An 18,532-nucleotide genomic window follows, 5' to 3' on the forward strand; every position below is an offset into this window, starting at 1 on the left:
GACAACCTATCTAGACTCATCTTTTGTTTCCTAACTTGTCCCAATACCATCTCATTTTGCCCATCATCCCATTTGTCTCTCTAATCTCTCCTGCCTTCCCCCCTTTTGTTCTTTCCTCCCCTCCCCCTTTCCCTGCCCCTGCACTTCCTCAACAATCTGTTACATCTCAAACTTTTCCAGTTCTGACGAAGGATCACCGACCCGAAGCGTTAACTCCTGTTTCCCTCTCCGCAGATGCTGCTCTGACCCGCTGAGATTTCCAGCATTTTCCGTTTTTATCTCTATTCCTGGCGTTCCTCCTCCGCCTCTTGTGCACACCCTGCCTTCAGCCCCACTCTCTGGAATCCCCTCCCTTTCCACCTCCCTCTCCGCATTGCAAATCTTCCTTAAAACCCAGCTCTTTTCCAAAGTCTCTGGTCACTCTTCCAGATTGCCAGTTTCCCATTATTGAAAGAGGGCAAGTCTTGAATTTTCCCATCTATCACAACCTCAGGGCGTCCTAAAGTGATTTCCAACTATTGGAGTAGTTTTCAAGTGCAGTCACTGTTTAAATATAGGAACAGCGTCATGCAGTATGCTCACAGCAAGCCCCCACAGACAACAATTAGATAACAACCAGATAATCTGAGTTTTTTTAGGTGTTGATTGAGGGATAAATATTGGCCAGGACACCGGGGATAACTCCCCTGCTCTTCTTCAAAATAGTGCCGTGGGATCTGATATATCCACCTAACTAGGCCTCTATTCACTAGAGTTTAGAAGAATGAGAGGGGATCGCATTGAAATTCTGATTGGGTTGCATAGACTGGATGTGGGGAAGATGTTTCCCTGGCTGGGAAGTCTAGAACAAGGGGTCACACAATCTCAGGATACGGGGTAGGAAATTTAGGACCGAGATGAGGAGAAATGTTTTCACTCAGAGGGTGGTGAACCTGTGGAATTCTCTACCACAGAAGGCTGTGGAGGCCAAGTCACTGAATATATTTAAGAGGGAAATAGATAGATTTCTAGAAACAAAAGACATCAAGGGGTATGGGGAGAAAGCAGGAATATGGTGTTGAGATAGAGGATCAGCCATGATCATATTGAATGGCGGTGCAGGCTCGAAGGGACGAATGGCCTACTACTGCCCCTATTTTCTATGTTTCTATGATTTCATGCACTTGAATTGGTTCCCATTTTCCACTCTGTGCTACAGGAGCTGGAGAATTACCGGGCCGCCATGCAGAGGATGGCCGAAGACATTATCCACTTGCGGAAAGACATCGCGGGACTGGAGGCCGACAACAGCAAGTTGCGGAGTGAGCTGAGTTTGCACCAAGATCTCGGCCGGACGCTGCTGGACGACACGGACATCGATGTCATGACAAAGACTGAAATGGCCGACAGAATAGGTGTGCTCCAACGTACCTTCTGGTCTCAGATCTATCGTGGTTTAACTCGTGTTGCATAATGTACTTTTGCGATCCCATGGGCAAGCTTTCACCACCAGTTGGCTCGGTGTTTGCATGACCAACGGTATAACAGATCTGTGATAAAAAGCAACCGGAATCCACGTTATGTACAGAGGACCCTTGCTTATCTACCATATCAGAGGGCGAAAAAAAGAAAAGATAGAACTTGCCTTCATATAGCGCCGAGGTCAGGGCGAAGGAGCAGCAAGAGATTGTAGAGGGATGTGATCGGGGCCTGGGAGAGGCGAGGGTTTGGGGCCCAGAAGAGGCGAGGGCCCAGGGGCAGCACGGGCCAGCCCACACTGCGGTATGTGTGCGCACTAGGTCTGTGCAGCAGAGCAGGTCTCCAGTTGTCTTGGTTAACCCTTGCTGTAGTGTATGTAGGCACCTTTAGTAATGACTTCACGAGGCAGGGTATGGTACTTAAACTGTGCAGACCTGCAGTCCTTTATTAGCCGCTCCTGAGTGCCAACAACAAGCTGTGAGTTCCCTTTTATACTGGGTTACCTGCCGTGTGCAGGCAACCCCTGGGTCTCCAGCAACAGCACCCTCTGGTGTACCGGTAAGGTGTGTACAGTACAAGGGTACATTCAATGTGGCATAACAGTGTTACAGACATTACACAGTAAACAGGCATGCCTACACAACACTTGCCACTGGACCAAGACCTAGCTCTGTCGAGCCCGTGTGGTGGCTGGCGTGCAATGATCACCACATGTTAAAAAAATCCACGCACAGGCATCTTCCACCCTTCAGGATGTAGTTCAGGACCTGGAGTATTGGGTCCTTCATTGAAACACCTGTAAACTTTGATGTGGAAGCAAGTCATCCTCGACTCGAGGGACTGCCTATGATGATGGTGATCTTCTCAATGCGCTTTGCAGCCAATGAAGCTCTTTTTATTTGCAGTGTCATCACTGTTGTAATACAGGGAATCGCGACAGCAGTGAGATGATAAAAGAAAGGAAGAGTTTGCATTTCTCTAGCGCCTGTCTCAAAATCAGGACGTCACACAGCGCTTCACAGCCAATGAGGGACTTTTGCGGTGTAGTCGCTGTTGTAATGCAGAATAAGCAGATCATTGTCTTTAGGTTGTGGTTAAGGGGTAAATATTGGCCAGAACTCCCCTGCTCTTCTTCGAAATCGTGCCGTGGGATCTTTTACGCCCAGCTGAGAGAGCAGACGGGGCCTCGGTTTTAACGTCTCATCCGAAAGACGGCACCTCCGACAGTGCGGCACTCCCTCAGCACTGCACTGGGCGTGTCAGCCTGGAGTTCATGCTGAAGTCCCTGGAGTGGGACTTGAACCCACAACCTTCTGACTCAGAGGCGAGTGTGCTGCCCACTGAGCTAAATTGGTCAGCATTGCGACCAATTTACACTTGGAAAATGGGCTCAACGTATACTCATTTCTACCCTCCCGTCTGTGTCACAAATCCTGGGCCTACTCTACATTGGTTCTATACTTTCCTAAATTACAACAGTGACTACACATTGGTTGTGAAGCGCTTTGGGACGTCTGGTGGTCGTGAATGACGCGACCAAGTCCTGCTCACCCCTGTGCTCGCTGACCTACATTGGCTCCCGGATAACACCTCGATATTTTTTAAGATTCTCTTTCTTGTGTTCAAAGTCCCTCCATGGCCTCGCCCCTCCCTGTCTCTGTAATCTCCTCCAGCCCCTACAACCCTCCGAGATCTCTGCACTCCTCCAATTCTGGCCTCTTGCGCATATCCCCAATTTCCATCGCTCCACCATTGGCGGCCGTGCCTTCAGCTGCCTGGGCCCCAAGCTCTGTAACTTCCTCCATAAAACTCTCCGCCTCTCTCCTCCTTTAAGACGCTTCTTAAAACCTACCTCTTTGACGAAGCTTTTGGTCACCTGCCCTAATATCTCCTTATGTGGCTCGGTGTCAAATTTTGATTGATAATACTCCTGTGAAGCAGGATGTTAAAGGTGCTATATAAATGCAAGATGTTGTTATTATATAAATGCAAGTCTTTCCATCGTTCCTTCTTTAACCTTCCGTCAGTTACCTTGATTAGTAAAGTCACGCGTTTTGATTTCTGTCTAAACATGGATGATGTAAACTGTGCGGATATGGAACTAGTGTTTTAACGTTCTTTTTCTCATGTGTCTTTGATGCTCTCATGGCTTCCAGTGTTGTTAAAACAGAAACTGACAAGTGAGACTGCGGAGTTCCTGAACTGCAAGGACAAAGTGCAGCAGCTGCAGAATGAATTGATTCGGGTAAGTTGAAAAGTGAAAGAATGTTGTTGAGTTCCCTGAATGGCTCAATGTGGAACTGAGCCAGACAAACCAGGGAGGTCTCTGCTTTGATGCCTCGTTCACTCTGTTATGTAATTAAGATATTTCTAATAGAAAGCTGCTCACTTGAATGAATGCATAATTCAGAGTTCAGACTTATTCAGAGTTCAGGGTGCATTTCTATAGCACCTTGCATGACCACCATGGACTGGCTTAAGAATTCATAGCAACACATTGCTTTTAAGAACTAGTAGGTTTATTAGCAAAGGAATTAACAATCACACTACACATTACCAGTTCATCCACCAGGCTCACAACCACCTGCCCCATCGTGGATCCCCCGAACCCAACTGGCTGGGGTTTTATTGAGTCTTGTGAACATCACGTGACTGGCTCAGCCACTCACAATGCAACAGCTCCACAATTATTTTGGTTGTAACTATAAGTCAAGTGCCCCCTTATTAAAGGGGCACTAAAACCGACAATTTAAACAAATTAACTTTTAACAATAATTGTTCAAATTAAAACTTGGTTGTCGGGGGTGACGATGCACTCCAGTCCCTCCGGTGCCCACCTCTCACCGGGTACCAGTGAGAGATGGGCGCCGTACTCCATCTCCAGGGACACCCTGGCTCGGATGTAAGCGCGGAAGAGAGGCAGCCAGTCGGGCTGAACGACCCCCTTGACCGCCCACTGGCTGGACCAGCTGATGGCCCCCTTGACCAGGCCCAGGAGCAGTCCTACGAGGAAGCCCTCCGACCTGCCCGCTCCCCTCCGCACAGGGTGCCCAAAGATCAGGAGCGTGGGACTGAAGTGCAACCAGAATTTGAGGAGCAGCCCTTTCAAATATTGGAAGAGGGGCTGCAACCTCGCACAGTCGATAAAAACGTGGAACACGGACTCATCTACACCGCAGAAATTGCAGGCAGCCTGTGAGCCCGTGAACCGACTTAAAAACTTATTGCATGGGACTGCTCCAGGCCAAGTCCCCAATGAATAGAGGGAGGACTCCCGCGTAGAGTGCACTCCATTGGGGACCCCCGCCTCCTCCGGACGGCAACATGGTGCGCCATGGCGTGCAACAGCTCTACAACTATTTTGGAAAAAAACAATCAAGTGCCCCCTGATTAAAGGGGCGGGGGAAATCACACTCCAAAACCTTTTCAGGTGCCCCCTGTTTTTTTTTTCCTGAGGGCACCAAAACACAAATTATACAAGTGCCCCCTGACTAAAAGGGGGGCGGGGGGCATTAAAACTGAAAAACTTAAACAAATTAAACTTTTGACGTGGTTCAAAATAAAATTTGGTCTATTGGGGAACTCCCGCCTCCTCCGGACGGCAAGATGGCGTGCAACAGCTCTGCAACTCTTTTGTTGTTATGCTTCCATTCCGTCGGGGAATTGAACCTCGATCGCCCGCGTGAACAGGCAGGGATGCTCACCACTATACTATCGAGGAACTAACCTGTGAGCATCCTCACAGGTTACAGGGTCATAAGAGGCAATTCTGGACAAAGTGTTGATTGAGGGATGTTCAGAGCAGACGATTGGCTGGACTGATCTTATCACAAATGGACAAGCTTGTTGGGCACAATCGCCTTCTCAAAGTGTGCTTTGGCGGCAGGTATTTGCGCCAGTCTTAGTTCATTAAGGATTTATTGCGTCAATTCTGACCATTACAGAAGAACGATCGGGAGACCGAACTACTGCGGCTACAGAAAGTCCATCAGCAACAACAAGCAGTGCTCCAGAAATACCAGGAAAAAACACACAAACTAAAAATTCTGGAAGACACGATACGGCAACAAGAAAAGGTAATGCTGATCGTGAAGCTGATTCAAAAAAGGCACGATATATGCAGAGTTCGAATGTTGAACTTGTTAAGCACTCAACAATCCAACCTTGAATGAGAAATGGATCATAATTGGGTTTTTAATTAAGGCTTAACACAACACGTGCACCAGCTCTTGCCTCATTTTTTGTAATTTATTATTCCTGGGATGTGGGCGTCGCTGGCAAGGCCGGCATTTATTGCCCATCCCTAATTGCCCCTTGAGAAGGTGGTGGTGAGCCGCCTTCTTGAACCGCTGCAGTCCGTTTGGTGAAGGTGCTCCCACAGTGCTGTTAGGGAGGGAGTTCCAGGATTGTGACCCAGCGACGATGAAGGAACGGCCGATATATTTCCAAGTCGGGATGGTGTGTGACTGGGAGGGGAATGTGGAGGTGATGGTGTTCCCATGCGCCTGCTGCCCTTGTCCTTCGAGGCGCTGGAGGTCATGGGTTTGGGAGGTGCTGCCTAAGAAGCCTTGGCGAGTTGCTGCAGTGCATCTTGTAGACGGTGCACACTGCAGCCACGGTGCGCCGGTGGTGGAGGGAGTGAATGTTGAAGGTGGTGGATGGGGTGCCGATCAAGCGGGCTGCTTTGTCCTGGATGGTGTCGAGCTCCCTGAGTGTTGTTGGAGTTGCACTCATCCAGGCAAGTGGAGAGTGTTCCATCACACTCCTGACTTGTGCCTTGTAGATGGTGGAAAGGCTTTGGGAAGTCAGGAGGTGAGACACTCGCCGTGGAATACCCAGACTAATGAAGGCACGATCAAACATGAATTATGAGGGAACATCTGTAGATTAAATATATAGAATTACATCAAATTTACAGCACAGAAGCAGGTCATTTTGCCCAACAGGTCCATGCCGGTGTTTATGCTCCACACAAGCCTCCTCCCACCCTACTACATCTCACCGTATCAGCATATCCTTCTATTCCCTTCTCCCTCGTGTTTATCGAGCTTCCCCTTAAATGCATCAATACTACTCGCCTCAATCACTCCCTGTGGCAGCAAGTTTCACACTCTCACCACTCTCTGGGTAAAGAGGATTCTCCTGAATTCCCCATTGGATTTATTAGTGACTATCTTATATTGATGGCTTCTAGTTCTGGACTGCCCCACAAGAATCTTCTCTACGTCTACCCTATCAACCCCCTTCATAATCTTAAAGACCTCTATCTGGTCACCCCTCCGCCTTCTCTTAGCTAGAGAAAAGGGCCCCAGCCAGTTCAATCTTTCCCGATGGGTTTAACCTCTCCGTTCTGGTATCATCCTTGTAAATCTTTTTTGCAGCTTCTCCAGTGCCTTTATATCCTTTTATAATATGGAGACCAGAGCTGTGCACAGTGCTGCTGTCTAACCAAGGTTCGGTGCAAGCCTCACATAACTTTTCTGCTTTTCAATTCTATTCCTTCTATTCATTGGCTGTAAAGCGCTTTGAGACATCCGATGGATGTGAAAGGCGCTATATAAATGCTGTAAAAGCCTCCAGTCCAGATCCAAGGTTGCTCCAACCTCTGTCATTGAATTACAACATGCAGATGACGCTAGCGTTTGTGCACACTCGGAGTCTGAACTCCAAACCATCGTTGACACCGTCACTGAAGCGTACGAGAGTCTGGGCCTCACATTAAACATCAGTAAGACAAAGGTCCTCTACCAACCTTCCCCCGCCACACAGGACTGCTCCCCAGTTATAAGAACATAAGAAATAGGAGCAGGAGCAGGCCACACTGCCCCTCGAGCCTGCTCCGCCATTTAATACGATCATGGCTCATCTGATCATGGACTCAGGTCCATTTCCCTGCCCGCTCCCCATAACCCCTCGGTCCACGATGAGGCCTTGGACAATGTGGACCACTTCCCATACCTTGGGAGCCTACTGTCAGCAAGGGCAGACATCATCAACGAGGTCCAACACCGCCTTCAGTGCGACAGCGCAGCCTTCGGCTACCTGATGAAGAGAGTGTTCGAAGACCAGGATCTCAAACCCGGCACCAAGCTCATGGTCTACAGAGCAGTGGTGATACCCACCCTCCTGTATGCTTCAGAGACATGGACTATGTACAGTAGGCACCTCAAAGCAAGGCATCCTCGACTCCGGAGGACTGCCGAAGAAGAGGATACAAATGCAAGTCTTTCTTTCTCTAGAAATGAACCCCAGAGCTTTGTTTGCATTTTTTATGGCCTTGTTAACCATAAGTACTTAAAGTAACATAAAACACTGGCACTCACAGAATTCCTTGCGACTGGTAGGAACTGCAAGGGGCGGAAGGTATCATTCACCTAAATTTTACAATTGGGCAGCGGACAGAGAGGTCTGAGAAATTTCGAACTCGGGCCTTATTTGAACCTCACTGGAGAATATCGCTCCTGAAACGGGCGTCTGACTGTAACTTGCCCGCTCTCACAGGGTAAGGTACAGCATGGCTAGACGCAGAATAAAGCGCTATCCACATTCTGTGAATGCTGTCTAAAGGTTCTATCTCCTGTCTTTTCAATGCAGGTTATTGAAAAAATGGAGAAACTTTTGGATAAAAAGTTAAACGAGAGGCCGAGAGAGAAGCCTCATGCATCTAAAAAACGTGCAGGTAAATTAATTGACATAACAACATCATAAATAACAGCAGGAGTCAGCCATTTGACCCCTCGAGCCTGCTCCGCCATTCAATAAGATCATGGCTGACCTTCGACCTCAACTCCACTTTCCTGCCCGATCCCCATATCCCTTCATTCCCTTAGATTCCAAAATCTATTGATCTCTGTCTTGAATGTACGCAACGACTGAGCCTCCACAGCCCTCTGGGGCAGAGAATTCCAGAGATTCACCACCCTCTGAGTGAAGAAATTCCTCCTCATCTCAGTCATAAGTGGCTGACCCCTTTTTCTGAGTCTATAATAAAGGGGCAATTTGAACCCTACTCGCTCAGCAGAAACTTGGGTGTGTGGCAGTTAAGATTCACCCGGCACTCACCTGTCTGAAAGCCGCCATGATCGCAACGTCCACAATTGTAATCTGTTCCCCCGAGCAGGCAGCAAGGACACGCTCTCAGAGCCAACAGGGTCCTTCGTAACATATGTACAGCACCTCGAGTCGTGTCGCCGAGAGCATGTGGAGGACACGCGCAGGCAGCGGAAGGAGCGTGCGGCAAACCAGACTCCCCAACCATTCATTCCTTCAACCGACTGTCTGCCCCACCTGTGACAGAGACTGTAATTCTGTAATTCCCATTTTGGACTGTTCAGCCACCTGAGAAACTCACTTTTAGAGTGGAAGCAAGTCTTCCTCGATTTCGAGGAACTGCCTATGATGATGATCCTTACATAGGCATGTTTGCCATTTTTGAGACCCGACTGTAATTTTAACTCCGGCGAATCTACCTAGAGTTAAAATCGAGGCCATTTCTGGACTCTCCAGCCAGGGCAAACAGTCTCTCAGCATCAAGTGATTGAAACATCAAGCTTAGGATATTTTCACGAAACGTCTACAGCCACTTTTGAATTGTGCCGGTATCAGTTTTCTTTCTTGGCATATGGTGCGATTAATGTGTGTGTGGTCTGTACTGACAATCAAATTAAAGCAAGATATGAGATTTTTAATCTAAATGGACGGTAATGTTTGTGGTACTGGATGTGTATTGTACATATTGCTGAACCCTTACATTGCTTGTATTTGAGGAGTTACTGATGACAACGTCAGGAAAGAGGTGGAGTCTGTCCTCCTGGCAGAGAACGCCCGGCTGCGTGACGAGATCGAAAAGTTACGAAACCAGCCCCCAGCACCCATCATTCTCCAACATCCAGTACACGCAGTGAAGGTAGGGTTCAATTAATGCAACAAACGTGGTTCGACTAGCAAGTGGCTTACAGCATTCGTTAACCTTTTAATCGGCTGTAGTAAAAAAGTATCAGCTCGGCTCGGTTGGTAGCATTCTCCCCTGAGTTAGAAGGTTGTGGATGTGGGTCCCACACAGGGACTTGAGCTCATAATCTGATTGATTTTCATCGCTCCACCATTGGCGGCCGTGCCTTCAGCTGCCTGGGCCCTAAGCTCTGGAATTCCCTCCTGTAATGTATGTACCTGTGAGCATGTTCACAGGTTTGTAAAGCTGTTGCATTGTGAGTGGCTTAGCCAGTCACGTGATGTTCACAAGACTCAATAAAACCCCGGCCAGTTGGGTCTAGGTCGTCCACGATGAGGTATGCAGTTGTGAGCCAGGTGAATGAATTGGTAATGTGTAGTGTGATTGCTAAACCTTTATTAATAAACCAACTAGTTCTTAATAGCAATGTGTTGCTCTGAATTCTTAAACAAAGAACTCGATGAAGCAAATACATTACACTTCCCGAAATCCCTCTGCCTCTCCTCCTTTAAAATGCTCCTTAAAACCTACCTCTTTGACCAATATCTGTCCTAATATCTCCTTGTGTGGCTTGGAGTCAAATTTTGTCTGATAACGCTCCTGTGAAGCACATTTTACTTCGTTAAAGGCGTTTACAAGTCATTGTTGTTTGTTACTGTGGTGAGCCACTGAGGGAGTGCTGCACTGTCAGGGCCACTGGCCTTTGGATGGATGTCTGTCTGTTCAGGAGGAGGTTAAAAGAGGCCCTGGGAAGAGTATATAATTGGTTGCAGTTGAATGACGACTTGAATTCCTGTTTCATCCTGACTCATGATCTTAGATCTTAACCTCTCACTCACAAGTTCTTACGTTTTTATGTTACGCAGACTGGGCCAACTCTGTCGGAGGGTTGATTACGTTTCGGGTTGCCAACTCTGGTGGAACATATTCCTGGAGGTTTTATCACATGACCTCCTGCCTCCAATTGCCACACCCAGTCAAACAGCCTTTTTTCCCCCTCTCCAATATTTGGAGAACTAACGAACGAAAGTGTTGAAAATACCATATTTTTACTGCCCCGATGGTTTGTCTCCCGGGTCGCCGGCAGCTGTGTCTTGGAGATTAGTCTTCAAGTCCTGGAGACTCCAGGCCAATCCTGGAGAGTTGGCAACCGCTAAATACACTTCCTGTTTTTAATTCCGATTTCCAACAGTTTTCTTTTTAATCCCAATAAGAACATAAGATATAGGAGCAGGAGTCGCCCATACGTCCCCTCGAGGCTGCTCCACCATTCAATAAGATCATGGCTGATCTTGCACCTCAACTCCACTTTCCCGCCGATCCCCATATCCCTTAATTCCCCTAGAGTCCAAAAATCTATCGATCTCAGCCTTGAATATCATCACTGTTATATATGCAGACTAAAGATATACTCTCTGTGTAGTCACTGTATAGTTGCATAAGATGGAGACTTGTTATCTGATGTACTATCAATAAGGTTCACACTGTGTATTTACTATGCTGACACCACTAGAGGGTGCAATGGTGGAGACCGGGGTTTCCTGCCCCTGTGGCAGAAGCTGTCCACCAGAGGGCACTGTGGTGCGGGACCTGAGGGTCACCTGCATAGGTGTGCAGTGCCCAGTATAAAAGGCTGCCCACCTTGCTTGGGCCTCGCTCTGGAGTTACGAATAAAGGACCAAGGTCACTACAGTTTGAGTACAACAAATTGCCTCGTTGGAGTCATTCATAAGTACATTACAGTCATAAGGATCATCATAGGTAGTCCCTCGGAATCGAGGAAGACTTGCTTCCACTCTAAAAATGAGTCCTTAGGTGGTTGAACAGTCCAATACGGGAACCACAGTCCCTGTCACAGGTGGGACAGACAGTGGTTGAGGGAAGGGGTGGGTGGGACTGGTTTGCCTCACGCTCTTTCCGCTGCCTGCACTTGATTTCTGTCACCGATGAGACTCGAAGTGCTCAGCGCCCTCCCGGATGCACTTCCTCCACTGAGGGCGGTCTTTGGCCAGGGACTCCCAGGTGTCGGTGGGGATGTTGCACTTTATCAGGGAGGCTTTGAGGGTGTCCTTGTACCGTTTCCTCTGCCCACCTTTGGCTCGTTTGCTGTGAAGGAGTTCCGAGTAGAGCGCTTGCTTTGGGAGCCTCGTGTCTGGCATGTGGACAATGTGGCCTGCCCAGCGGAGCTGATTGAGAGTGGTCAGTGCTTCAGTGTTGGGGATGTTGGCCTGGATATACTCAAAGACTGAGCTCCACAGCCCTCTGGGGTAGAAAATTCCCATGATTCACCATCCTCCGAGTGAAGAAATTTCTCCTTGTTTCAGTCTTCACTGGTCACGACGCACCCCTCTCTTGACGACGATCGTTTAATGTCCCGTTCTTCCTTTCAGGAGTCCTTTTCTAACTCGGAGAAACTAAATTTACTGGCAACATTGGAGAAAGCCCAGACGCGTGTACAAACACTGGAGACACTGGTGGGTACATTTTAAAAGGTGCTGTCAGCATCTCTTTGCACTATTTAACTATCTGATTGCCATTGGTACAGCACTTTGCGTGTGTACGCACTAGGAGGCAGTTCAGAGAAGGTTCACTAGGTTGATCCTGGGGATGAGGGGGTTGACTTATGAGGAAAGGTTGAGTCGGTTGGGCCTCTACTCATTGGAATTCAGAAGAATGAGAGGCGATCTTATCGAAACGTATAAGATTATGAGGGGGCTTGACAAGGTGGATGCAGAGAGGATGTTTCCACTGATGGGGGAGACTAGAACTAGAGGGTATAATCTTAGAATAAGGGGCCGCCCATTTAAAATAGAGATGAGGAGAAATTTCTTCTCTCAGAGAGTTGTGGATCTGTGGAATTCGCTGCCTCAGAGAGCTGTGGAAGCTGGGACATTGAATAACTTTAAGACAGAAATAGACAGTTTCTTAAATGATAACAGGATATGGGGTTATGGGGAGCGGGCAGGGAAGTGGACCTGAACCCATGATCAGATCAGCCATGATCGTATTAAGGCTCGAGGGGCCGTACGGCCTACTCCTGCTCCTATTTCTTATGTTCTTATGTACATCTTTGAGGGTGTTGGAACTTGCTTCTGTGTCATGGGTCCCAGCATATCGCTGGGCCATTGTCTGATTAGGATATGCTAATATTGGAGATAAGTCGGGACAGTGGGGAGTAGCAAATAGCAGACAGGGGTGCGAGTGTCAGGAATTGGTCAGAACAATGGAAGCACCCGAGCAGTATCACATTAACTGTCACGGATTGTCTAGGTCACCCTGTTCCTTTTGTAATGTTACGGCAGGATGTCAGGTTAAACTGATTGATAGTTAAACCATCAAGATGACCATTATATCAAGGTATGGAGGTTTGGTGAGTAGGATTCTGGGCATCATGTGATATGACTCGCATTCTAGGGGAGGTTACTTGTGTCATGTATCTCACATTATTGTATATAACTGTATCTTACCATGCTATTCATGACTGTAACTGGATATGACCTGTAACAATAAGCATACCTTACCACCAGGGGTGTACTTGGTGGGACAGGTATGGAGTGTCTCCTGCAAGGTATATAAAGGGAAGTCTCAGGCAAGTGCAGCACTGGGGAGCTGGAATTAAAAGTGCAGGTCCTGAGTGACCTTGTCTTCAGCATGTGTCTCGTGTAAGTCAGTACATTAGAGTCAGGACTTAACAACTTTAAGGATGCTTGGAAGGTTGGCATGCAGGTGCAGCAGGCGGTTAAGAAAGCAAATGGCATGTTGGCCTTCATAGCAAGGGGATTTGAGTACAGGGGCAGGGAGGTGTTGCTACAGTTGTACAGGGCATTGGTGAGGCCACACCTGGAGTATTGTGTACAGTTTTGGTCTCCTAACCTGAGGAAGGACATTCTTGCTATTGAGGGAGTGCAGCGAAGGTTCACCAGACTGATTCCCGGGATGGCGGGACTGACCTATCAAGAAAGACTGGATCAACTTGTATTCACTGGAGTTCAGAAGAATGAGAGGGGACCTCATAGAAACATTTAAAATTCTGACGGGGTTAGACAGGTTAGATGCAGGAAGAATGTTCCCAATGTTGGGGAAGTCCAGAACCAGAGGTCACAGTCTAAGGATAAGGGGTAAGCCATTTAGGACCGAGATGCGGAGGCACTTCTTCACCCAGAGAGTGGTGAACCTGTGGAATTCTCTACCACAGAAAGTTGTTGAGGCCAATTCACTAAATATATTCAAAAAGGAGTTAGACGAGGTCCTTACTACTAGGGGGATCAAGGGGTATGGCGAGAAAGCAGGAATGGGGTACTGAAGTTGAATGTTCAGCCATGAACTCATTGAATGGCGGTGCAGGCTAGAAGGGCCGAATGGCCTACTCCTGCACCTATTTTCTATGTTTCTATGTTTTTGAACGTGTGACAGATGACAAAAGAGGGATACAAAGGAATGTTTTGAGCAGAGAGCTCCCGGGATGATCGGAAGTCTAACACCGATGGAGGCCAAACTTGGGTCTGCAGGAAACCAGGTTATCTGAGTCTATTATATAACCGTAATAGTTATTATACAATTTGTGTCGGAGTAATAAACTTGCATTTGGACAGTACGCTCGAGCCTGAATCACGAGGAATAATTTGACTGAGTTTAAGAGATTTCCTTACAGAGGGACAGGACAGTAGGTAACTTCGAACGGTCGGGGGGAGAAGTGGGAGGCGGTGGTGGGGGGTCTGGAACTCACGGCCTGAAAGGGTGGTAGAGGCAGAAACCCTCGTCGCATTTAAAAAGTACTTGGATGTGCACTCGAAGTGCCGTAAACCTCTACAGGGCTACGGACCAAGAGCTGGAAAGTGGGATTCGGCTGGGGAGCTCTTTGTCAGCCGGTGTGGACACGATGGGCCGAAATGGCTATAAATTTCTATGATTCTATGATAATCGAGAGAAGTAAAAACACTGCAGAAGCTTAATATCCGAAATAAAAACAGGACATGCCGGAAATACAGACAGGGGGAGCGACCCTGCTTTCCAGGAATGGCACTCAGGCGCTGACAGATTTGCTGAGTTCGGGCCAGCGTTTTCTGTTGGTATCTCTGTCTCCGGTGTAAATGGGGTTTAACTGCGGCAAGCTTGATGCATCTTCTGACTGAAAAGTCGTCTGGTTAGCGCAAGAAAAACCTCCAGTCTGATGCAGGGGCTCATTGCGTTACGTGCAAATTATTGGGCCGTAGATTGCGGCCTCTCTGGATGCGTACGATGAGCGGGTGCCCGAAGAGACCCCGCGAGTTCCAGGTTCAGGCGCGAGAAGCGCATGCGCCGAAATCCGTCACTTGCAATGCAGATCACACGCATACGTAGCAAAGGGCCACCGCAGGCAGAGATTTGGGCTATTTGCCCAGCGAATGTCCTTCAAACTCTTACGCTTGGTTAAACTAGGTGTAAGGCCTGCTTTTACCAGTGTAAGAGTTTTAAAAGATAGAAAAATGAAACTTTATGACCAATTTTTATATTAAAAACATTGTCCATTAAGGTAAGTTTATTTTTTAACCCTATTAACACATTTTATAAACATTTTCCCCAAAATTTTTTTCATAAAACATTTAATTCAATTTCAGTTAATTTTAAATATGTGAGGTGTTTTTTTTAATTTATTGTGTCGTGCTTCTGTGTTTTGGGGGTATTCCCAGTGATGGTAATGGGAGCTGGTACAACCGGAACTCACCATTATTATCAATGAGAATACTACATTGTGATTGGTGGTCCAGGCCCACGGAATCCCAGGATGTGCGCACGTTCCCGGGATGCGTGGGCCTCTGCACTCGGCTGCGCAAGTGTTCGTTTCTCTAGGACCACGGGGTACTTTCGGAAATAACAATTTGGCGGGAAGCCTCCTGTCATGTACCCAGACATGTTTACTGCTTGTACTATTACATATGCTGTGCCACCTGAGGGCACTGCTATGGGAAACTTGTACACCAGCTGTATGGTCACTAAAGTGTGCCACTACAGGGCACTGCAGTGGGAGACTTGTAGGTTACCTGTACAGGTGTGCCTGGCCCAGTATAAAAGGCAGGCCACTAGGTGTGATCCTCAGTCTGGAGTTACATTAAATGAACTAAGGTCACTACAGTTCAAGTGGAGTCATTATCAGATCTAAAGACATAACACCACAGACTGAAACTTTTGGCCCATTACTAACTCGAGCACGCCCCCGGGATTTCAATGAAGCTGAAAATAATTGACCTTCCTCTCTCCCTCTCCGCGGTTTGTTTGGCAGATGGAGGATAATTCACGGAAATGGGGGCGAGAGAAACAGGATATGCTGACAAGACTGTCTGAGTGCGAACATGGTTTCAGCAGGACTTCTACCATGGTATTACACGACTTTCCCTTGGTGAGCAAAGTGCTTTCCCTTCTCCCGTTTGTCTACCGCAAACTTTTTATTATCTTGTAGGTTTTGTTTAAAGAGTTTTCGAACTGAGAACCACGGGCAAAGCGCCATGTCAGACACCACCGGGGCGCGGGGGAGGGTGCCAAAAGAGTAGTTAGAGAAAGAGAGGTTAAGAAGTCGTGGTTACATTGAATATACAGCACATTCGACCCAACCAGTCCATGCCGTGTTTATACTCCACTCGAGCCTGGTTAGCTGATGTTAAACTTGTTATGTATGTAAACATTGTAACTGTGTAAGACTTGCCACCAGGGGGCGCAACTGTTGGAGGCCCAAGGGTCACCTGCACACCTCGTGCAAGGGAGTATAAAAGGTTGTCTGCCATGCTGCTTAGGCTCTCTGGAGTTTTATTAAAGAGACTAAGGTCACATCAGTTTTAGCTCACAGCACTCAGTCTTGTGGTGACAGATTAGGAAAAGGGGAGGTACAAAGAGACCTGGGTATCATGGTACATCAGTCATTGAAGGTTGGCATGCAGGTGCAGCAGGCGGTTAAGAAAGCAAATGGCATGTTGGCCTTCATAGCGAGGGGATTTGAGTACAGGGGCAGGGAGGTGTTGCTACAGTTGTACAGGGCATTGGTGAGGCCACACCTGGAGTATTGTGTACAGCTTTGGTCTCCTAACCTGAGGAAGGACATTCTTGCTATTGAGGGAGTGCAGCGAAGATTCACCAGACTGATTCCCGGGATGGTGGGACTGACCTATCAAGAAAGACTGGATCAACTGGGCTTGTATTCACTGGAGTTCAGAAGAATGAGAGGGGACCTCATAGAAACGTTTAAAATTCTGACGGGTTTAGACAGGTTAGATGCAGGAAGAATGTTCCCAATGTTGGGGAAGTCCAGAACCAGGGGTCATAGTCTAAGGATAAGGGATAAGCCATTTAGGACCGAGATAAGGAGAGACTTCTTCACCCAGAGAGTGGTGAACCTGTGGAATTCTCTGCCACAGAAAGTGGTTGGGGCCAATTCACTAAATATATTCAAAAAGGAGTTAGATGAAGTCCTTACTACTAGGGGGATCAAGGGGTATGGCGAGAAAGCAGGAATGGGGTACTGAAGTTGCATGTTCAGCCATGAACTCGTTGAATGGCGGTGCAGGCTAGAAGGGCCGAATGGCCTACTCCTGCACCTAGTTTCTATGTTTCTATGTTTCTATGTTCTTCCATACTTAACAAAACTCGCATTTTAAAAGCCTACAGATTGTAGACTGGAAGGGAGACTGGGGATGATGATATTTCACAGTTTTGAGATTTGGGACAGAATGAGTCACAGAGCATCAACAGCACAGAAGTGGGCCATTGTCCAATTATGATCTGCTAATGTTGGAACCTCCTCTCACCCCCTCTTCATCTAACCTTATCAGTATACCTTTCTATTCCTTCATCATGCACTAATTGAGCTTCCCCTTAAATACATTGATACCATTCACCTCAACCATTCCCTGCGTTCCACATTCTCAACACTCTCTCTGGTAAAGAAGTTTCTCCTGAATTCCTTATTGTATTCCGTAGAACGTTTACAGCACAGAAGGAGGCCATTCGGCCCGTCGAGCCCGTGCCGGCCCTCTGCAAGAGCACCTCAGCCAGTCCCACTCCCCCCGCCCTTTCCCCGTAGCCCTGCAATTTTTTTTCCCTTCAGATACTGATCCCACTCCCTTTGGAAAGATAAAATGGAGTCTGCCTCCACGCCCTCTCAGGCAGCGCATTCCAGATCCTAACCACTCGCTGCGTAAAAAAGTATTTTCTTACATCGCCTTTGGTTCTTCTGCCAATCGCCTTAAATCTGTGTCCTCTGGTTCTCGACCCTTCCACCAATGGGAACAGTTTCTCTCCTCTCTCTCTGTCCAGACCCCTCATGATTTTGAACACCTCGATCAAATCTCCTCTCAATCTTCTCTGCTCCAAGGAGAACAACTCCATTTATTAGTGATCATCTTCTATTTATGGACCCTAGTTTTGGACTATTATACTTCTCCAACCACTCAGTTATTGAACAGCACGGCAGATGCCCCGAGTTAGATTCAGACTGCATAAGGCACTTGCTAATATTAACATTGTACCCTTGCCATTTTAACAGAAAAATGCATCAGATTCACTTTTGACCCGAAATCAATATGGAATGATTGATCCTCTGGCATGAGTTGCAGAAGAGGAATTTACGCAACAACATATTAAGAGAACATTTCATCCGAATGCCTAGTCAAATCGCAAAATGTACATTGCAGCAAATAGTTTATTCCCCACGTAAACTAAAGCTGGTCATAACTATTTAAAACGTTAATCCACTTCTTCTCTAAAGATTCTGGTTATTTTTGTACATAAGGCTTTGATACAGAAATACGAAATGCAAAGAAATATATATAGTTATTTTCACAAATGTTAATTGCAATTTATTAATGATTAATATGTAAATTCTTTACTAACAGTTAATGATTTGTAGACAGATCAGTATAGCTTCTATTCATTTTTGTACGGAGTATTTTTACACATTTGAACATAAGGATAAAATATTATCCAATAAAGATTTCCATTGTTTTGATGTTTTTATTTGGAGGGAGAAATATGTTGAGGTGCATTTATACTGCAGTTAATAGTCTGAGACCAATAGCCACAGAATACGTTCCTTGGAATGGCCAGAATCTCCAGGGGCTTTGGAAGTGAGGCCTTGATTGTAGAGGATATGGAGCT

At 47.1% G+C, this 18,532-nt stretch overlaps 1 protein-coding gene across 1 annotated transcript in view; it reads left to right on the forward strand.

Annotated features, from left to right (window-relative positions):
* Nucleotides 1-18,188, forward strand: part of ccdc33 (coiled-coil domain containing 33) — a 282,778-nt gene extending 264,590 nt beyond the window's left edge. Inside the window, exons 20-27 of the mRNA XM_070863959.1 lie at nucleotides 1,199-1,394; nucleotides 3,615-3,703; nucleotides 5,403-5,534; nucleotides 8,053-8,137; nucleotides 9,225-9,364; nucleotides 11,800-11,883; nucleotides 15,669-15,785; nucleotides 17,922-18,188. Of these exons, the coding sequence (XP_070720060.1) occupies nucleotides 1,199-1,394; nucleotides 3,615-3,703; nucleotides 5,403-5,534; nucleotides 8,053-8,137; nucleotides 9,225-9,364; nucleotides 11,800-11,883; nucleotides 15,669-15,785; nucleotides 17,922-17,984 (906 nt within the window). The 3' untranslated portion in view covers nucleotides 17,985-18,188. The remainder of the gene's footprint in view (nucleotides 1-1,198; nucleotides 1,395-3,614; nucleotides 3,704-5,402; nucleotides 5,535-8,052; nucleotides 8,138-9,224; nucleotides 9,365-11,799; nucleotides 11,884-15,668; nucleotides 15,786-17,921) is intronic.
* Nucleotides 18,189-18,532: the final 344 nt, after the last annotated feature.

This window comes from Pristiophorus japonicus, chromosome 21, assembly GCF_044704955.1.
Source record: "Pristiophorus japonicus isolate sPriJap1 chromosome 21, sPriJap1.hap1, whole genome shotgun sequence".
Lineage (NCBI taxonomy): Eukaryota > Metazoa > Chordata > Chondrichthyes > Pristiophoridae > Pristiophorus > Pristiophorus japonicus.